This window comes from Acanthopagrus latus, chromosome 20, assembly GCF_904848185.1.
Source record: "Acanthopagrus latus isolate v.2019 chromosome 20, fAcaLat1.1, whole genome shotgun sequence".
Classification (NCBI taxonomy): Eukaryota; Metazoa; Chordata; class Actinopteri; order Spariformes; family Sparidae; genus Acanthopagrus; species Acanthopagrus latus.
The window spans coordinates 6,971,768-6,994,215 of NC_051058.1; the positions used below are offsets into that span (position 1 = coordinate 6,971,768).

Sequence of the window (22,448 nt, forward strand, 5' to 3'; positions counted from 1 at the left end):
TTCCAAGGCAAACAAGACCCATTGTGGTTCAGAAATAAAGATAACCATTTCAAAACCAAAGGTTGGAGTCCTCAGATTCACCCTGATGTTAAATAAATACTCCAAAGTGATCGGCTGCACCTCTACAAGACTACTAGCTGCATGGAAGTCTCCGCAGACTTTATATTCTTTCCCCTACGTTGCTGTAATGGAACAAGTTACAGGAGAAATTGGCTGCTGCCCTTCCTTTAGGTCAGAGGTAGTCTGTGTGTGTATGTGTGTGTGTGTGTGATCCTTGTCTGACTATTTCTGTTTGCGCTGCACATTTTGTTGAACATCCAAGCTAAACACCTCTCCTCCACCACCTCAGGCTTTTTATATTTTGGGAGGGTTTGGTTTAGCTTGTAAGGTCTTGTCCTCTCTCTTTTGCTTAGTCAGCTTCACAGGAATTTAAGGCCTTGATGTGGGACAACAAGTCATGTCATTAGATCAACATCAACGATGAGAAACTGCTTACATCGGATGTTTTGTTGAACGGCGTTTGTATCTGCTCAGACTAGATGAGTCATAAACGCTGAAACTTACATAACATGTATATGTTATTGTGGATGCTTTTGTTGTATTTGGAGTCTAGGGTCTACATATTACCAGCATGGGTGGCCCAAGGGAGCCCAAACCTGAACCTCTAGCTTTGGCAGAAGTTGCAAAGTCTTGGGCCCAATCCCAATACACCCCTGAGGCCTACCCCTCAACTCGGCAGTTCTTGTTGGGATGGAGAGGTAGGGCTACCGTGGCCCTTATTTTCTCTTCTTTTTTTCTCTTTTCTTTCAGATGCACACTTCAGACCGAAGGTTATGAGAGCTTTATGTCAGTTTGATGTATTATGATCCTTTACCTTTGAAGAAGCATTATGATAATTGCTACGCACTTGCTGATATCTCAGTAGCTAACATGCTGGCTAGCTAATGTTGTATTTTTTTTTGCTGATTAGTTCATGACAGTCCTGAATTCTGTGTATTACAGAGACATCTGCATTTGGTCTTTCCAATGCAACTGGTGCCAACGTCTGCAAGACGTATGTGTACTTGTACTTGGGATAGGGAAGTGTGAACTTCTAGCTTTGGCAGAAGTGCAATGTTCTGCTCACTCTTCAAGAGTCTTAAAGTTGCTTTCTTTCTTACCAGCTTGCCATCGTCTGAGCAATCCATTTGTTTGTTTTCCTTGGATTTAAAGTTGATGAAGTTAATGAACTGGCTCCCAGTTCGACTATGACGGCTACTGTTGCTTGTGCTGATTTCTCCTTGACATGATTTAAAAGGCAAAAAGTTCAGCATATGCAAAAGTAGTCACTGATTAAAAGTAAATTAAGTTTCCATGACGCCTCTTTCAAGTGAAATTAGTGGGATTAGACACATGAACACAGTATTATTCATATGTTGTCCAGTCTACCAAGCAAAGCATTTGGCAGGATAAAGAGACTTAAATGTCTGATGCATGATGGAAAAGTCCCTGGTATTCCCTGGCTGTGTCTACCCCCAGCCTGGTCAAAAAAGTACCCCTCTGCTTCCAGGCAATAACACAAAAACACTGAAGGGTATAACCTCAGACACAGTCAGTGGCAGGCAAACAACATCAGTCACAATTTATTTCCATTTCAAGCTTCGGTCTTGTAGGCGGTCCTGTTTTCCAAAGCAGTTCCCGAGACTCAGGCTCCGTCGGTTCCGCTATCTTCAGATATCTGAAGAATCAAAATACATTTCCCAGAAAATAAACTTTGTTGATACTAATCTCATTCACAGAACAAATGTTTTCATGCTTTTCTTTATGTTTTCTGACCAAAGTATACAAAGCTTATGAGTAAGAAATAATTCATTCTGTTTATTATGGCTAGAGATGATTCTCAAACAGATTTCCAAGTGGGCTGGTTGCTATCACAGCTAAAAGGTAAGCTAGGATAACAGTGAGTGTTTAGACTGGTTCCCATTAAGCTACACACACTGATACAAAATGACAATTTCCAGGCCTATTGTTGGATACAGTATATTTGCCTCCTGCATCATGAGTTCAACTCCTAAGTGATGTGTTAGCTTTTTAAGATTATTTACTGGTAAATTACACTCAATATTATGCTTCCTTGCATTCAATAATAAAGTTCTAGCTTTCAAAATATTTTAAGATTTTATAAAAATTCTTCTTTGCTGACTGCAAGTCAATGGAAACGGTTCAAGAAACTGAAATCCCACTAATCCATGTGGATAAAAAATGGTGTTGACCTCCTGCTCCACACAACACATTAATGCCAGCCAGTTCCAGTGTCTAATGCCATTACATCAGTGAGTCAGCACCTAGAATAACATTCAGTTAGCCTTGCACTTTATTTTAAGTAAGCTTCATCCTCTAAACAGTTCTCCAGTTTTACCAGAGTCAATTAGATCATTTCCCATGTGTCATCTCTCTGGCTCCCTCGTTAGCTAACGGATGACCTGCTGACTGGGTCACATCATGGCGGAAGTCCTCTCCCTTAATGCTCATACTTAATTAAATTGCCACAAACAGACACAGACGCTCACTCACACACAAAGTCTGCCCAGGGGAAATTAAGGTTACTCCATAGGGAGTTTTTAATAATAGTCCAGTTTTAAGTTCCTTTGGGGAGACCTGGACCTGTTTCCTTAGCCTTCAGGGGCTCATTCAGGACACGAGGGGCACTAAATTACACACCAGACCATGCTAGCCTCTTTTATTCTCAAAGGTACACTTATTGGTCCCAGTTGGTGCAGGCTGATTGATCAATGTTGTTACTGTAATAGTGTTTGTGATACATTAACAGGATGTTTTGTTTTTGTTGTTTTTTAATCAAATGTAGGCTTAGTAACATACAGTTTGTAGTGGCTCTGTTGCTAGCTTGATGTCTAGATAGCATGCTAGCAATTGATAGCAACTATGGAATTACTGTAATGCAATATTCCAAACAAATAATCTATGCTTTCTGTCACAAAAATGTGATTGGTAGTGAAGTCACATTAGCAAGTAAAACGTTTGTGTTTTACCCAGGATGCAAACGGCATGTTCTTACTGTTGTAGAGCTAACGGTTTTACCCCCCTGTTGTTTTTGGCTAACAAAGCTGTACTTTTCTTGTTTGACTGCTCCACCATATGGAGGTTAATGTGTGTCTGATAGATAGCTTGAGCTGTGGTATTTCATTCTCTCTGAACAAATAGTTTGTAATTCACAGATTCACAGACATACAGGAATTATATTTTACAACTCCTACAGTCATTCACGCTACTTCCAGCCACGCTAATAACAACTACGCATTAAGGTTGCTGATTCTGCTTATATGTTATTGGTTCCATCAAAAGCACAAAGCTACTCTGGGACAATTCCTGCTTATTCCTGCTGATTGTTATGTACTTGTGTGTGTACATTCATGACTGTTGAACATGACTCGTAACATAATTCAAGTCATTTCCACAATGGTGGTATAACTGTAATTCCAATAAAATTTACTTTCTTTGACATAATTTGTTATTTCCCCTTTTGTTTATCTTAGGTCTGGCAGTGTGAAGAACCATTGGGATGAAATCTACTACTTTGTGGAGAATTTAGCTGAGAAATTCAAAAGGTAAGACACTTCACATTAACATATTTTACCCATCAAATATGTCTAAAAAAAACTTAGTATACTGTAACACTTGAGAAGTTTCACAACTGAACTGTAGGTCTCTCAACAGCCTTGTTGCCTCTGTGCTCGACTTCCTGGAGCCCTGAGATGTAGATCACTAAAGAGAAACACATGCTTTACACAGCAGTCACCACGGTGAAGTAAAATAAAATCTGTCCCTACAGCTACAACTCGCCATATGCTAAGTCATTCATCTTCCAGGTTGATGTTTTGCTCCATCTCTGCAGTAGCTGAGCTGATGTCTGGTTTCAGTGGGGTTACCAGCAGGGAATACGGGCTGGAAGGTCTCTATGTGTATGAGCAGCCTGTGTTTTACAGTCTTTTTAGAATGAGAGGAAGACAAAGAGTGATGGACACTTGCCTGCAGCTTGAAGTGTCCCAACTCAGATCTTTTTACCCAAATGTAATTGGATATTTTATAGTAAATTTGAGAAAAATCTCTGTTGGCTTCCTTTTATAAAGTTGTCCATCTGAATTAGAAATACATTATTGTTTTATATCCTGTTCATTTAGGTTCTGTACCATTTCGAAATTGCAAGGTGATAAAGGAAAATGTATTGCAATGGTACAAGTAAAGTTGGTACGGCTCTAATATAGGAAGATTAAACATGTGCACGGATATTAAAAAAACAGTTACAGGCTCTTGAATAAAAATTATTACATAATCCTGCAATCCCTGATTAATTGATTTGTCTAATCTGAACATTTAGGGCAGAGTGACATTTTGCACAGCAAGTCTGTGAAAGGAACTTTGGATCCTCGTACTATTTTTGATCTTAGCAATACAATACAATATATTACAATGCAATACAACACAACGAAATAGGTGTTTGCTTTTGGCACATGGCAATGTGTAATGAAGCAAGAGAAGAGTTTGTAGATATGACTGAAGTACTTGCATCCTCTCATGACAAAAGGATTGACTATACTAGGACTAATACAGTTCAGCTCCAGAGCAGTAAGAATGCATTGTAAAATGTGTCATTTCAACAAACGGGACCCAGCTCGTGGGTGGTTTTGTTTTGTCCGTACTGCTATAAGGCCACAACAACACCTGCAGCACTGTGATTCAGCCATAACAGCAGACAAACCCTCTTCAGAGTTTCTGTTTGAAACAAACATGAGAACATTTCAAACAGCGCAAATATGCATGAACTTACTTTCTCTCACAAACAACACAACTAATTTTTTACCTCAGATAGCGTGTTTGTTTACATGCATGTAATTCCTTACCAAATATGATTTATCCACTATAAACAAAAATATACAAACGTGTCCACATCTGAGGATTCAGTGACAAAGTTTGGATATCAACTTTGAAGTCATTGTCACGCACACTGGCACAAAACTATGCAGTGTCACTCTGTTTCTTGGTGAGTTGGACTGCATTCAAGACGGATACATACACAACCTGTTGGAGTGAATTCAAAGGAAATGAAGTCATTTTAATCACTATTGTTTAAATAAAAAGGAGTCCAACTCATTTTAACTCTGGCATGAAAAGTAAAACTCACGATGATAACTGCCAGTTATTTTATGACTCTAAGCAAAACAATATGTTGCAGTACTGCTATAACAAAGTAATGACACAGGGTTCTGATTAACTTCAGATGATGTGGAAATGTTGGTGTTACTTCTATGTTTTGCAAGGTGGGAAATCACCAACAAAGCAGCAGCCAAATTCTGTGGAATCTTGTCTTTGGCAGTTTCCGCCAGTCTTTGGCACTTATCATCAGTAGTTGCTTAATCTGCGGGGATTTTAGTGCTGCACATTAAAGTTTTTTTTCTGTTCCAGTCCCATGCTGAGGATGTCCTTCATAACATTCTCCTCCAGAGCATCCACCATCATGAAACTGACGGAAAACAGGTAAAAAAGTCAGGGCTGATGCATTTGTTGCTCCAAGTAATTAATTAGGTACAACTGATTGAATGAGGTACGCCTGAAGTCAACTTTACGTTTTAAATAAATGTTATTCTAGCATGGAATGCTCTTTCACAAGACAAACAGTCAGTCATAAAGTAAACTCAAACTGTTGCAACCAGATTGAAAGCAGATGCTCTCTGTTGTTGCCTAAAACTCAAGTGTTGTTTTGTGTTAGAGAGTTTTGTGTATGAGAAGTGAAGTTCCCACAGAGATGTCCTCGGTTTGTATTAGTGCTCCAGTGAATAAAATAAAAATCATCAGGTGAAAATGTCTGTTAGGGATAGAGACATTATAGACCACACACTGTACAGAGAAGATGGTGCTAATTGTGTAGAAAAGAGAATAACAAAGGCTGAAAACTGAAAACAGGACAAGACTGCAGTTTAGATTTATGACAAACCAACTCCGCTGTCTTTCCTCTCTGCAGAGTGGACATCAGAAAGGGACTCAACGCTTTGAAAAGAGAGATCCCTGGTGGAGACACATTCATGCACCTCGGATTGCAGAGGGTAAGCCTTCGTTGTGTGGCTTTTTTTAATGTTATTTTGACACTTGAATCAAACGATCAAAACAATCTGACCATGAAATTGTCTTCTGATTTGAAGGCAAACGAGCAGATACACCAGGAGAATTTTGGTAAGAATCAAATAACCCATTTGTATAAAAATCGACTTCTAAGTTACCAATCACGATGAAGGTTACAGCCTGTATGTTTCTTCCAGGCACAGCCAGCGTGATCATTGCACTGACAGATGGAGAGCTGCAGGAGCACCAGCTCACCACGGCACAGCAAGAGGTAGCAACTTCAAACTGAGACTCGGTTTTCCTAAACTTTTGCAGTTTTAGCTCTAACAGATGCAGAAATATTCTCAGTGTTGTTGCTCAGAGTGCCAGTTTACTGGAAGGATCAGATGTATTCTCTCATTTTTTTCCAACAGGCAGAGAGAGCCCGGTCTCTCGGCGCGATTGTGTACTGTGTTGGTGTCAAAGACTTCAATGAGACACAGGTAAGGCCCATGCCAGTGCAATAAATGTATGGCATGGTTGGCCAGTTCACACTTATGTTCCATACATGTTATACATCTGGTCTGAAATAAAAACAATTCCCTAAACTTCCTTGTAATGATCTTTTAAATCTGCAGGCCAGTTACAGTTTTCCATGCATGTACTGTATACCACATGTGCTCAGGAATCCAGAGTCATGGAAGCATCCAAAATGCTGTTACCTCCATGTTGTGTGGTGTGTGTTCAGTGGCCCCTGCACAATTTGGCTAACCCATAATTTAAAATTTCCTGAAAGTAGATCCAAGTGATTTTAAAGCCCAGAGCTGCCTCATTGGCCTCTGCAGATGCCAACGCACGAGGCTGGACCTGAGAAATGCCTGAGTAATATGCAACAATCAGCTTCAGCATGTTGATGATGGGGATGAGTGAAGTTCCTGTATTTAATGGGAAAGCTATATGAGACCTGAGTGGAGGTTGACCTTCACATCAGTACATTTGAGTTCAATTTTGTCTTGTTATAAAAAATCAAATATCAGCCACTCAGTGTCTACCACCTCTGAATGTCAGAGGTGTCTCCCCAACCACAGTAACAGAAAAAACAATCTGTTAATTTAATTTTACAATGTATTGATTCAGTAAATGTATTTGTCTCCCCTTTCTCCTCCCTCCACACCTCTGTTTCCACCTCTCTCCCCTTTTCTAGCTGGCCACCATTGCAGACACCATTGAGCATGTGTTTCCTGTGCTGGGCGGCTTCCATGCCCTCCGGGGAGTCATTGATTCGGTAAATAAACTCTTCTCTGTCCAGGGATGCATTCCTGTTGCTCAGGCTCAGAAACAGGTCGAGCAAACGGCCACATTGATGATTTTTCTTCAATCTGTCTTGTGTTAGTACAATCACCTTTTATTACTCCCTCAGGTGTCGGAACTGACTTTAAGAAGCAAAGTATGAATACACAGAAAGTTTACTCAATGACTGTAATATCTATATATATATCTGTAATATCTAGTTAGATACAGTTAGATGAGTTTTGGTAATCCCAAAAAAAAAAAAGAAAAAACAGGCTTATTTACGACTGCAAGGACGTAGTTTGACTGTTGCCATTTGGCATACGTCCAAGTATTGAGAATACTGGTGGAGTTATGCTTGAAAATAACTATTTCATCACTCATGCTGTCTGACCATACTGGTGCGTTTGTGTACTAAGCTAAAAGATGACTGTCACAAATATGTCAGTAATTTTACACATTTTTAGACTCTCCTGGACAATATCCATAGTAATGCGCTTAGTTATTCATATGAAAAGTAACTTGAAAGAAGTGTGTGTCAATCTAGGATCATCAGTTTCAGAAAGTTACAGTATTGATGTTAAAAATAAAAAGCCATCTCACCACCTGACAAGCAGTTCTGATGAAGTATACTTTACTGTTGTGATACAAATAGACCGTGCAAGAAGAGGAATGAGGAAGTGAGAATATGACACAGTATGATTAAGAAAATGACTTAATTCATACAAAGCCTGACAGCACTTCTTATTAAACTCTCGACACACATCATTTGTAATTGCAGAATTTTACAAGCCTGACAGCATTAATAAAAAAAGAGATGCAATAATTGCTTTCTTTCTCCTTGTTTCCCTTCCAGATCATCAAGAAATCCTGCATTGAGATTTTAGCAGCCGAACCATCCAGTGTGTGTGCAGGAGGTGGGGCGCTAAAAACACACACACGCAAACACTAACTGAATCAGGTCTCTCCTGAGTCATCCATACCAGTGCCAGCATCCCATCATGTCTTCATCTGTGTAATTTCATTAACTCAGTGCCCTGTCTCCTCTTCTGTCACTTCAGTAATGACAATCCCAGACTAAAAAACGGCCATATATGGTCATCCAGGTCACTCACAGGAAATCTACTGGGACAGAGTATTGCTGTGGGGATAATTTTGCAGGGTCTTATTAGAAGGATTGACCGTGAGGTGGCGGTGGCAAGATTGGCTACAGCTGAAATGTTAAGTAGACAACAGCCTTTAGTGTCCCGCCAAGAGAAAGATTATGACGGTTAAAGCAACATTAAAAGGCTCAAATGAACAGATAAAAGCAGGAGTTGATTAAACACTTTTGGCAGAGGCAGGAGGACTTTTACTATTCTTCACATCTGCTTTTTCTTTTATTATGCAGTGAATTACTGTCACCTTTCAAAAGGGAAAACTATTTCACTTGAAACTAAATAGTAGTCACTAGTCTGCTGCTGCAGAGAGTGCTGTACTGTTTAGTTCAGTCCCATTGGTTAGGCATTGGGTATTTTCTCTGTGTTACAGGCAACATTATAACTATTGAAGTGGGTGTCCAACAATCGTTTTTGATATTGCTTGCTACACTTTCGATTTGGCAACACATTTTAAATGTTATTGCCTCATGTACAGTACATACAGTGTAAGATATCATTTAGCTTGGCGAGGAGTCTAAAATGTAAAACATCGATGTTTGTCATGTAACCAGAGTCTTTCCAAGTGGTGGTGAGAGGAAATGGTTTCCTCCATGCCAGAAACATCAACCAGGTGCTCTGCAGCTTCAAAATCAACGATACCGTTACAGTCAGTAAGTAAACGTACACTTACCTATTTTCTCTCCTCTAATGTAAGCCCAACATGTCTGTTACAAGGTTTATCAGTCTTTTTTTAACAAACTTTTTTGTCAGTGCATTGAATCTGTTGTCTCTGCCTTTGGAAAGCTCAGACTTAGAAGTCGACTTTAGAGGAATGTACATTTATCACATTGTTGTTTTGTCCATGCAGGTGAAAAACCGGCTGGTGTACAAAACACATTCTTACTGTGTCCAGCTCCTGTCATCGATGAAGTGGGGAAGTAAGTGCCTCCTGATCCTTCTACGATTTATTGTTCTCAAAGATCCTCCTTCAACTGTCTATAGGGGAAGCGCTCACTGTATATTTCACATTAAGTGGCATCCATGTGCACCCTAGATCACATTCTTTGCTTCAAACACAAAGAAACACATGAATGCATACACGTGTGTATGGGCACAGTCCATAAGAAGCCTGCCATACATTAGCTCCTTTTACGATCCCTATCCATGGCCGCATTCCTCTTTTCTAGATCCCAGTACGGCTTAGCAAAATATAAGGGGCTCTGTAGCCGTGCCAGCACATGCAGTGGTAAACCCTCCATGCATTTGTCCGGCTTCTGTCCTGAATTAGAACAGAGCAGTGAAAACAACTGGAGACAAATGGTTTTTGACTAGACACTAGTTTGTCCAGAATAGAAACTTCAATCAAAAGTTATTCATCCCATGACTTTCTTAATCTTTGGTTTTGACTTGTTATGACCCAAAAAAGATGTTTTGTTTTTGGTTTTTTATTGACTCATTCTCAAAGAGACAGGCAGCTAAAAAAAAAAACTATTCAAAAAAACACTGACCTTGAGACAAGGGAAGTGCAAAAATGCTTACCCATTTCCTGGCTATAGGACTCATCCTTGTGGCACACATCTGCTGAATGTGTGCACTGGCAGCCGTTTGGTAGCATGTTAGCAGTAACAACTTTATGAGATGATAATAATGTAATTTTTGTGTTAAAGCTTGTTCGGTTGCCTCCAAGTGGCTAAGAAATCTATTAAACCAGCTTAGAGGGCTTTCAAACTGCTGTTAACACAATGTCCACATGGACCATACACATCATCTCTGTTCTGAACAAACAAAATTTAGTGTTTCTTTGTTTGATGAGCTGCCATTGTGCCTGTGGGGGAAAAAAAACATTTAATACACTGCTGGCTTCAGACTGAGATAAGCAGGAGAAGCTCTGATCACAGTAGGTTATATTTGTTAGTTTAGAATCAGCTTTATTGATTTACACAATAAAGTACATCTTGTTTCAATCACCTCAATGTTTTCTGGCTCAGCGAAGGGTGAGGGAGGAGGCAACGGGATGTGAAAACTAAGACAACTGACACAACCACACGACAGTCACACAATTTTCTGGTGTAACCAACCTTAGCCGTGGCCTGAATCTCTCTGTATCAGCTGGCCATAGTCTCTTTTTAGAGCTCAGCTATGATCCAACGTCAACAATCCACAAACCTCTCTGACCAAAGTCTTTATGGGAAGAAAAGTACAACAGGCCACAGAGGAGAAGGTTCAGTGGATGGTGGTTAAAGAAGTTTCAGCGCTGGAGTAGGAGGCCTGACAGCCAAGATTAGACTCTAGTTGTATTTGTGTTGGTGATAGCATACTTCTATCATCATGTTACAAATTCCTTCATTTTATTCTCTAGTGGAAGTCATAAATCTAATTAACATTCAATATTTGCACTGGCAGTGGTGTGGACAGAGAGAGGATATGGTTTTAACTGCAGTGGGGAAAGATTTAAACAACCTGGACGGATGATTCAACCTCTGAAGCTTAAATCGATACCCTGGCAGAAGGGTCGTAAAGCTGAAGGTACATCATGTGCCTTAAACTTCCCCTTAAGCCTTTGTATATTTTTCTGCTCTTGCCTTCCCTTTCTTAAACTTTCCATCTGATCCCGGTGACGCTTAACCTCCTGACTCTCCAATTACAACGAACCCCCCCCCCCTCTTTTCTCCCCACCTCTGCCTTCACGTTCGGTGCCACCGTGGCTCCTTTCACCAGCTGCTTTGCCTCGCTGGTTGTTTTCCAGCCCTCCCTACCTCTCCTGCCTGCTCGTCTTTGCACTTCTCTATGTGTATCTGTCTTTTATTCATATCCATCACAAAGAAACTCCCTCTTTCATCCCCTGTCAGCCTTGTACTCTCTGACAGCAGCCTCCTTGTCCACTTTTGGCTGATCAAAGCCGTTCAGCAGCTTGCCTCATCTTTCAAGTGTCTCGGCAGGGTGGAAAAACCTTCAGAGAAGTTTAAGAAAAAACTGTCCCATTAATACCTAAACTAATAAAGTTAGTTTATGACTGATTGGTAGATGTTTATGTCATGAAACTGATTTGTGGTATTTTTTTTACTTGTGCTACAACCAACATGTCCTCACTGCTACTTTGTTTGCTCCACACCTTTAAATTCACACTGGTCAGTTTTCTTTGACTTTTTCTTCTCCTCAGACAGACTCAGTTTTCCCAGTTCAACAGCTTCTTTATGAGCTGCACTCAGACTAGATAATTATTTTTGGGATCCTTTGAATCCCCAATGAAGTGTAGAGGATGTTTATTTTTCTATACAGATTGTCTATGTCATTCTGAAGGACTCTCAGCAGAAATATCCAGTAATGTATCTCAATGTCGTATTGTCTAATGTTGTCCAAGTAATGAAACATGCTCTTTCATTACAAACAAGATGAAACCTGACGCGCCAGATATTTGTTTGTTACACAGAACCATCTGGTAAGAGGCCCAGTGTTTAGCAAAGGGCAGGACATTTCCAAAAAATGTTTTGGCATTTAATTGGACAAACCATCTGCCTATTGCCATCGATCACTGGCTAACTTCAGCTAATCAGCTCAACAAAACAAAGGACGGAGTGGGAGAAAGCTACCATCAGAGCAAGTTGGGAAATCAAACTCTTACTACAGCCAGTCAAGAGAAGAGTGAAATCATATTTTCCATCAAGAAAAGCCTTCAGTCGCAAGTTCGCTCTCCTTTAAATGAAGAAATCGTCTCAAGTTCTGATAGTGATGTTATAGCACCGCCATTGTTGTTTTCAAATGAACAACCGCTTCTCTCACTGGTCGTCAGCCATCAATCCAGCTGGCTTGAAAGGAAAAACACATGAGCACATTTCTTTTTTTTTTTTTACTCTATCCCACATTCATATACCATCACACGAAGAAACACATCTGTATTCATCCTCCACTGAAAATAGTCCCCAACAAATGCTATATTTATTCCTGTTTGAGGAACACTGGCTAAAAACTCCAGTGCCCAGCTGTTCTGGGAAGTAAATTAAAACTAAATTATATATTTGTGACCTCATTTAAAATAATTATGTCTTTAGTACGAACAAATGTTCTTGGGCCAGAGTGCCGCAGACCGGATAGGGAGGTCTGAAAAGAGTCACAAATTTTCTGCCTTTGGTGTTTGGTTGGGAATTGTTAACAATGAAATTAAATCATCCTGTTCTACAGCAATATTAAGATTCACTGTGGTTTTTAAATGATGCTGTTTTAGTAATGAAATCCTAAATTCATCATAAAATGCTTTCCAGTGCTTTTTCACTACTATTTTTCTTCTTCCTTTTACACCAAACTCTGTAACAAAATGTTTCACTTTAATCCAAAGGATACTGTGCATGAACTCAGACCCTCTTTAGCATGAGGACAGTTTCAGTCCCATAGCTCCCATCTGTTTGTTCTCAGAAATCACGGTATGCAGTTGTTCATGAAGTTCACCCACTGAACCAACTCTTCTGTCCCTCCACCCTCCTTTTTCTTCAAACCCAGACAGACAGCTCTCTGAGTCAGAGTAAAGACAGGTTTATCGGTCAAACAGTCTGCTTTCCATCTGTCAGACTTCATTCACATCCACCTGGTCCTCAACCAAATACGAACAGTGGGGGGTTAAAACACATGCCTTTCATCCAAATGTTTTGAAGATCTGAATGAGAACAGACTCCCAAAAGAGTGCCAGTGGAGGTCACATGAAATTCCCAGAATTGTTTTTCCCCTCTCGGAGAACGACGGGTTCGGAAAAACAAGAAAGACTCACAGAGCTCCAAAAAATCTTTCTGAAAGGAGTTTGACATGGATGAAGTTTGGACTGAAGAATGGACAGAAGCATGATTTGACTGAAGGCTTTTTCTTTGCTGTGATTTAGAATACATAAAGAAATAGGTTGAGACGTTAAGACTGCGTTTAACAAGGTGGCAGATTGTTCTCATTCCTGAGAGTTCAATGAGCATGGTGTCATGTCTTGGAAAAACACACGACCTGCCCGGATTCATAAAAGGAAAACCTTGGCTCGTAGATTGTGTTTTATTTTATTCCCTTTCCATTATTCTTCAAGTCGGTCACCTATCCCTCATTGGCCTCTGTGCCTGCTGTGTGGCTCAGTGGGTCACACAGTCACACCTACAGTTTGTTGTATTTTCTCCCGTTTTTTAACCGCAGTGGAAAACTTTTGTATTCGGTTCATTTGGGTTCAAATTGCTCAATTACAAGTTAAACAGGGCTCGTAAACAACAGCCAATCGACTCACCAAGTAGCTCATATTCTGGATACAGTTCTGGTAGCATGTTCTCCTGCCAGGTCAGACGTTTTGGCAGCCGCCTCCAGTGTCTGCAACCTTAGACCAAATAGCTGAACGCGAGCGTCAGTCTAGACATCACATTGTTCTCAGCTCATAATCCCAAGTGTTTCATGGTTGTTTCCTGATGGTTTGTATTCTCACACGCTAACAAACCACCTCACAGTTTGCTGGCGGTTCAGTTACGTTATTTGGTGTGAACCTGAGTTCAAATGACATCATTCCGGTCAAACAAACTGAGCTCAATGAGGAAATGCTTCAGACTAAATAAACCGCTCTGAACATGCTTGTTGTGTTACGTCCCAGTATGAAGATACAGAACATATTCATCCTGTTTGTCTGTTGTTTTGTTCCAGGGTGATTTATCTACAAGTGAGCATGAACGACGGTCTGTCCTTCATCAGCAGCAATGTTCACATCACCACCACAGAGTGTGTAAGTGGCAGCTTTTTGTCCCCTATGACTGCATTTAAAGGCACAGTATGCATTTTTTTTTCTCATTCAATAAAAAAATAGAAATAAAAATTGAAACTCATTGCATCTAAATAGATTATTATGTATTGTTTATGCCAGTGTTGTTTCCGCTAATCTGATGATGATTACTTCTTTAAGCAGAGGTCATTAAGGGGAAAAAAAAAATCACTCATAAATATCACCACAAAGCTTTCCCACTTGATTACTGAAGATTTTGTATTATACAGTGTCTGATATTTTAATGATTAAATATGCAAAAGAGACTGTCAAAAAGTTCGTAAACATGTAATGCTCAATTTAATTTGAATGTCCAGGACATAATTCTGAACTAAAATAAACACTTAAATGAGTATTTTTTATGTTTTCTTACCACTAATCTTAAAGAAGAAATATTATGAGTAGACCAGAATCTCAAAATTGGTGTTTTCAACTTTTAGTGTCTCCACTTAAATTGGAGCTTTCAACTAAACAGAGCAAACAGTTCCGCACCTGGGGATTACCAGGTGTGTCTGGTTGACAATATCAGAACAAGAAACACACCTACACTGTCCCCGCCAGTTGCAATCAGGGAAATGAATAAGAACGTTTGGGTACACGGACCTTCATCGGGTTCTATTATGATGCGAAACGGAAGACTATCGTAATGAGGCTAGTTTTCTAATGTGGACCAATCAGGTCACATTAAATACTTTGAAATACATCTGGACCAATAAAGTCATACTACTAACTTACAACACTCATGAATTAAGCAATACAAATATAAACAACAACTTCATGGCACTGTGGGCCTACAATAAAAACATTAAGCCTAACCCTAATAGCCACTAATCATATGCAGGACAAACATTTCATATACAGATTGTACAGATTTGTAATTATAGTGATACAGATTTGGTTGGAGCTAAATAACATCATGTGTGTGTGTATATATATATATATATATATATATATATATATATATATATATATATATATATATATATATATATATATATATATATATATATATATATATATATATATATCTTATAAAGCTCTCAACTTTAAAAGCAGAATGATAGGTTTCCTCTTGAGATTTAGCATGTTTTTAATATAAAAGAGGTTTTCCAGGTCTTCTTGTATTGCCTGTGGTTTCCACTCCACTTCTCTCTGCTGCTTCTGCCCTCTCCAACCTCATCTCTTTTCCTAGAAGTCTGTTGTTTTGTTCTCTGCAGTCAGTTTCCTCACCCTCTTTATCTCTTTCATCTTCCCTTTCATTTTTGTTATTTTCCCCCCTCTTTTCGGGGAGCCAAACCACAGGGGTTGGTAGTAGCGACCCACCCCAAAAAAAGCCTGTCTGACCACTCCTGAGGTGGCAGGAGACTAAAGGTCAGAGAAGCAGGTTCATGGCCGTGAGGCTGCCGGTTCACCCTCAACATTTTGGTTGTGAGAGTGAAAGAGAAGCATCCTGTTACAGCCCATTCAGACTATTGTAGCTCCCAGGTGTGTGAACGCATATAGCTGTGTCAGTGTAAAGCAGGGTGGAGCTTCATTCCATAAAACCGAGATTAAGCAAGATGCAATTTAAGACAATTTAAAGCAATTTAACAAAATAAAAAAGGCATGTTGGAACATATGGAGCAGAGCCACAGCGGATCCCCACTGAGCAAAAAAAGGGCCGTGTTCTTTGAAGCTGTTCCCCCTCAGTCTGTGTGAAATCACATCCATGAAAATACTGTGAATTTAAAAGGCTGTGTTGTGGTTCGTGATATACAGAGCTCAATTAGACATACCATTGCAATTAGCTGCTTCTTGCCACTAAACTAAACCATATAGGCTGAAGTCACACCAGGCTCAAGGAGGCACGACAAGTTGCTTACATGGGACGAGTTGGCCTGGTGCAATAAAATCTGGATTAGTGGAGAATGAAAACAAACCCCTGCAACGCCCTCCACAAATCCCCCCAAAGTGCTACTTTCAACAGTTTTAGCTTTTGTAGTTGTAATCCACAAAATATGCCTATACAGGCCAAGAAAAACACACATATTGTATATGTGAGAGTGACACAACGCAGATGTGGTCACTGTTGAACATATTGCCATTGTTTACTGAACCATTACTTCACAAATTCTGCCTGTCAGCAGAAAACTGTGCTGAAGGGTAATTTTCTAAGATAGTCATTTGGCTCCTGTGATGGTCTGTCTACAACAGACCCCACTGCTGAGTTCAGATAAATCCCCTCACATCTTTGCCACAAGATAGATAGAGGAAAGTCTAACCACATGTGATCCTCATCTGTGGTCTGTAATGGGAACCATGTTTGACTCAGGGACGACCGCCTGGATTAAAGCGAGCAAAGTGACTGATGGATTCACTTAGGGATCACACGACTTACACGGACCACTGTCATCAGAAAAACAAAAACATGAATATTTATAGTGACAGAACTGACACCAAGGGAATCAGAAGGCTTCCTTTTGGCCTGCTTTAAAGTCCATCCTAGAAGTGTGATTATACTTCCTGTTTACCATCATCTTTAAAGGAGACCTAATGTCTAGTACACTGTTCTCTGTGTGTGTGTGTGTGTGTGTGTGTGTGTGTGTGTGTGTGTGTGTGTGTGTGCTCTCCAGTTTGATGGCACCATTCTCCTGATCACCCTGCTGGTATTGTTCCTCCTGCTGGCCCTGCTCTTCATGTGGTGGTTCTGGCCGCTCTGCTGCACTGTGGTAAGAAACTCACACTACATTCAGGAAGTGGACCATCATAAAAAGCAGCACTTAAATCACAATTATTTCAGGCTTCAGAGGGGTTCATCTAATCGCTGAGAGACCAGTGAGCATCTGATGGGTCCTTACAAAAACTAAACTGATGTGATTAATGTGTTTGCGAGAAGCTAAATAATGTCATATCTGTTGTTTTTCCTCAGGTGATCAAAGAGCCTCCTCCTCCACCTCCTCCTGAGCCCGTGAGTCAAAACACAAACGTATTCACTGACCAAATCTGCACGAATATGTGTGTGATATGGATCGTAAAGTTTTTAAAAGCAACAATAATTATTTTTTTCATCACAATACTTAATACTTAATACAGGAAGTGTCGACAATTAATGTATTTGAGTCAGAGCTGTATGTTCCATTGATATACCTTTTTTGCACATTTTGAAGTAACATGTTAAAAAAGGTTGAATTAAACAGCAAAATTCACCAAAAGAAGGGAAATAAGTTCAGAGGTTTTGAATAAGTTCTGACATTTAACCCACATCACTGATTGGCTGTTTCCACCCAAACAGAAGAAAAAGAAGACGCTGTGTCAGCTGTCAGGGTCTTCCGATATTACCATGAGATTCCAACTGCTAGATAAATTCCAAAGTTCCCTTGTAGATAGCCAAGAAGAAGTCAAGTTCACAACCTCTAGTTCATCTACTCTTTATTACAAGAGAGTGTTCATGATAACTCCCTCTGAATCTATGTGTTAGAAAATATATGGAGGATGAAAAAAGTTGTTTTTTATCATTTGTGTTTTAGGAGTCAGATGATGAAGACGGCCTGCCCAAGAAGAAGTGGCCCACTGTGGATGCTTCATATTACGGAGGAAGAGGAATCGGAGGGATCAAGAGGATGGAGGTGATGAGATTACAAAAAAAATGATGAAAACCAGATTAAATACACTTCCTCCTTTTTGTTGTGTATTCATATATTGTTTGCTGTATGTAGGTGCGTTGGGGAGGGAAGGGCTCGACAGAGGAGGGGGCAAAGCTGGAGAAGCCGAAGAACGCTGTGGTGAAAATGCCTGAGCAGGAGTACGAGCCCTTCGAGCCCAAACCTAAGAAATCTCACAACAAGAAGGCGCCTCAGAACCGGAAGTGGTACACGCCCATCCGGGTAAATACACACTCAGGTTCCTTCAGGACCAACAGACAGTGAGGCACTAGGATGTCGCCATTTAGTGGGATCATTTATAGAAAACATTTCAGTACACCCTTGCTGCTTTTCAGCAAAACAACAGCTTTTCAGGAACTCAAAAATCTGCAGTGTTCACAGATTGACCGCTGTGCATTTTTGAGTTTCAAATAACTGAGGTTGGAGGAATTTTCTCAAACCCACAGAGTAGTCTGATAAAAAGCACCACTGGTGGGGTTGCTAAGTTTTCACAAGACAGCAGGGAGGAATAACGTCTTCTCTGGTCATATTTATGTATAATTAGTTGCATAAGCACAAAATTCCATGACTATCATTGTGTATACATAGCTAAAGTAATACAACATATTCCCCAGACAGAGAGAGACTTTATTAGACTTGGCGTCGGTGCTGTTTGGGCTTTAATCGTACACCACAATACAGCTCTGTGTAGCAACACCGGCCTCTCATACAGTAGCCTACACTGTTATCTGTATCCACCTTACAGCTTTAAGGCTGTATGCTGAATGTGAGGCAGGCCTTAAAGCAGCACAGCAGTGACTCATAGCCAAACTTTACACTGTTCATACATTACAGTCAGTGTCGGGAAAAGGTGAATTTACACAGTTACTAGTGACTGGTTGTTAGGTCCCGGATGCAGTTTTGTATTTAGACATTAAAGATTGTTTAATGACTTGTGGTTAGCTTAAGATATGTACTTCCTTCCTCTCAAGTGTGTGTCACTGAGGGTCAGGAGTCAGCACTTTTTGCTTCCAGTAAATGCATCCTGGCAGCAGTATCTTTCACGTTATGTAAGGAAGGGGAATTTACCTCTAGGTTCACGTGTCTTCATTTAATCAGACGTGAACCAAGATTTGACCAAGTGACTAATCAGCACAGCATCTACCGAGAGGCAGGAACTAATCAGTGGAATCAGCTGCTGTGGTGTTTGTCTGGGACTAAAACCTGCAGACTCTCGGCTTTGGAGGAATGCGACCGAGGACCACAGACCAAATGTTTGCTGATACAATAGAATCAGTATTAATAGGATGTATTCAGGATTGAAGTGTGTAAGAGTTTGGTGTCTAGATGTGGCCAGCTGTTTAAAGTCTCCATCTTCTCTGTCATGTTCAGGGTAAACTAGACGCTATCTGGGCTCTGTTCCGCCGCGGGTACGACCAGGTCTCTCTGATGAGACCCCAGCCTGGAGATCATGTGAGTATCCCAGTGGTGCACAATGGAAATATTTTATTTCATCAAATACTTTCACCCACACCCTCTCAAATTGATTTCACCAGTTCTACTTTTTAGCTTTCTGTTCCTCCCTCCTGTACTGTTTTATACCTGTGGTGACCCACAGCTGCATCGCACTCTCCTTTTTTACACCCTTCCTTTCCACCTTGGTTCATGCGTCACGTTTTTCTCAAATCCTTTATATGTCTTGAGATTTGGCTGAGTCCAATGCGTACTGGGTAACTTCTTTTCTTTTTGGCCAAAATTACAAGGAATGTGATGAAAACTGACATTCTTCTGAGGTGGTACATTTGTAAGAGCAGCAGATAAACCACTAAAAACTTTAATTTCATCTTGTTGTTGAATTGTAGAGCTAATTTTTAATGAAAATTGTACAATCACTTCTGTTTCTTACTTACAATACTAATAACAGTGTTTAGCTACTAACCATATCTCCTTTAACAAGAAGGTGTCCTTTAAAAAGTTAGATTTCAGCTTTATTGGTGGAATATTTTAACAGTGTGTTTGCACTTTTAACATTAAAACACTAATCAAGACAACATTTAACTCAAATGTCTAAAAGTAAAAACGAGGTGATGGCACTTCAAAGGTCAACTTCACTGTGACATCATAATATTCTTCAGAAACATGCTTCTGCCCATAAGTCAAGAACAGAAGAGGAGAATTTGACCATATTTGTTCCAGTACTGAATTGGTGACACCAATCCTTGGTGTCAACCTTGAACCTGTGGTGATTATAGAGATCATCTGTGCTTTCCAGTTGACGATTTGTGTTAAGCACTCTGATGTTATATCAGAATTGCTTCTGTCAGTGAACCGACACGCTAATAGATATGCAGCAGTAGTCCAACACAAACTCATTGGTTTCGCTAATATTTGTCTTTAGGTGGTTGGTGTTTGCACCATGTGACAAACCTCTTTATCAGTCCTCTGTACTCATCTGTAAAATAGAGTCTAAGTGAAGACATGCTTCTCACAAGAAATTATTCACTGGGATCCCGGATTAAGATAGTGGTATCTTACATTTTGCCAAAAACTTCACTGTCTTCACTATACAAATTTCATTAGCCTGGAATCCATGATGAATCAGCAATGATCAGTTAATACAGTATATTTTACTGTGTGATAATCAATGTGTGGGAATATTTATCTCAGAGCCACAAAAAATCCTTAGAAACCAAACCTTGTGTTTGAAAAACTGGGTCTTTTGGTGTGTTGCGAGTCCAAAACTGCTCCAGTCATCTGTACCCATTACTCATCTTGCCCTCCCTTCCTCCATCTGTCTCTCCGTCTCATTCACTCCTGGTGTTCCTTTGCTGGCGAACACCTCCGTTGGCCCATCTCCATCCTGTTGAGCCAGCCTCGCACTCACACCTGCTTCACATTAGACGCCATAAAACGGATAGAAAGCAGAACCACAGCTCACACTCCTTGTAGCTCGATAGGAGTGTTTTCTGATGTGTTCGTGTGTGTAAGCTGGTAAAAATTCTCTCTTCTTCACAGACCGGCCACATGGTTTAGTTTTAATACCGGAGTCTTTGTATCAGAAAAGCCACAGATAAGAGTTGGGCTTGAATGTGGAGAGGAGATGGGGGTTCACCGAGTACAGAGAGCTCTCTAGGGATTTTTAAACCCCTCTGGCACATTCACCAAAGTCACTTTTTAATGTTTATGTGTTCTGGTGATTCCTTATAATTTCCAGCTTCACTGGCCTCAACGGGCAGTTTGTAATTCAACCTCAACCATATAAATGAGGAGTATAAACTTCAAGTTCTCCATAGGCTGCTTGGTTTCCAGCCACATTAATGGCGTGTTTGATGCTAATTAGCCAGTGTTGCTAACATGCTTAAGTAAGACGGTTGAACATGGTCCACATGATACATCATGCACTTCATAATGTTAGTATCGTCACAGTTGTATAGTAAGTACAACTTCACAGAGCTGCTAGCATGTCTGTAGACTCTCGCTTCGTAACAGTATGATCTTCTTTGGGAGTGTATCATGTTCCCAGAAACCTACACTCTCAGGAGTCCTGTGTGTCCAGGTAAATATGTTTCCAGGGTTCCAAGTTGCCAAAGTATGGTATTCCCAGAGCACTATGTAACCCAGGCTGTATATTCCCAGGTATCTATGTTTTTCAAGAATATATATTTTCCCAGGGTTCTAAGTTCCTAGGTCCTATGTGCCCAAGGTCCTATGTTCCCAGGTTCCCTTAACCCTGCTATTATGTTTGTGTCACACCCCTCATGAACAAAGCACCTTGTCATGTTCCCATTATTTACCATATACATTTGGGAAACATTGCACCCTGGAAAAATAACTCCATCATCATCTGCTTTTCTTTACTCCCTTTTCTTTGTTTCCTGCCATCACTTATCTGGTCTCTTCTTTTCCAGTTGTTTTCTTCCCCTTCCCTATTCTTCCTGCTTTCCACAGCCGACTTTCCCGCTAATCGAGCCCTGTCCCAGGAGCGAGTTAAAATCATGCCTTATTAGTAGAAAATTTCCGATGATCTTTTTTAACGGGAATTCCACATTTAAGAGTGTTTTCTTGGCAGCGCAAACAAGTACAGAGGCAGGATTGGCGTTTAGCTCTCCCTTAGACAAATGAGACAGGAAAAAAGTCACGACTAGCTCACGATTGCATCTTTACCAAAGCAAACTGGCAGTCAGATAAAAAAGATCTCCAATTTGAGTTCCTTAGTCAACAAATTTCACTTACCCAAAGAAGCTTTTAGTGATGGCTGCATACCTAATCTCTGCATGACGCAAGCTTTATTTTCTCGAAGAAATCGAGCCTCTCTTTCCACTCAAATGATGTCGCCTCCTCAAGTCATTTGTGGTCTGTAACGAAGCGGCAGAAACATCTCCCAGGCCAGCAGGCCGGCTCATTTCCATGTAGTGTAAGGTTTTATTTCAAAGGGAAAAGGGTGGAAACAAGCACGGGGCACCTATTTCCTTACTTTATGTGTTACCTGAAAAGCTATTTGGTCACATGCAGACTCTACCATACCAGAGGAAAGTCTAC

The 22,448-nt window shown here is 40.3% G+C and overlaps 1 protein-coding gene across 3 annotated transcripts in view; it reads left to right on the top strand.

Moving 5' to 3' along the window:
* The window catches only part of antxr1c (ANTXR cell adhesion molecule 1c), a 39,768-nt gene that overhangs the window by 10,395 nt on the left and 6,925 nt on the right, over window positions 1–22,448 (top strand). The window contains exons 2-18 of one of the 3 annotated variants that reach the window (XM_037082031.1): window positions 614–758; window positions 3,534–3,605; window positions 5,461–5,532; window positions 6,017–6,098; window positions 6,195–6,225; window positions 6,312–6,385; window positions 6,528–6,596; window positions 7,298–7,378; window positions 8,240–8,300; window positions 9,095–9,193; window positions 9,391–9,460; window positions 14,175–14,253; window positions 16,902–16,997; window positions 17,198–17,236; window positions 17,796–17,894; window positions 17,985–18,152; window positions 19,302–19,382. In XM_037082031.1, the coding sequence (XP_036937926.1) occupies window positions 751–758; window positions 3,534–3,605; window positions 5,461–5,532; window positions 6,017–6,098; window positions 6,195–6,225; window positions 6,312–6,385; window positions 6,528–6,596; window positions 7,298–7,378; window positions 8,240–8,300; window positions 9,095–9,193; window positions 9,391–9,460; window positions 14,175–14,253; window positions 16,902–16,997; window positions 17,198–17,236; window positions 17,796–17,894; window positions 17,985–18,152; window positions 19,302–19,382 (1,281 nt within the window). In that variant the 5' untranslated portion in view covers window positions 614–750. Of the gene's footprint in view, window positions 1–613; window positions 759–2,655; window positions 2,732–3,533; window positions 3,606–5,460; window positions 5,533–6,016; window positions 6,099–6,194; window positions 6,226–6,311; window positions 6,386–6,527; window positions 6,597–7,297; window positions 7,379–8,239; window positions 8,301–9,094; window positions 9,194–9,390; window positions 9,461–14,174; window positions 14,254–16,901; window positions 16,998–17,197; window positions 17,237–17,795; window positions 17,895–17,984; window positions 18,153–19,301; window positions 19,383–22,448 lie in introns of those variants that run through there. The other 2 variants (XM_037082032.1, XM_037082030.1) reach the window with 2 other exon arrangements.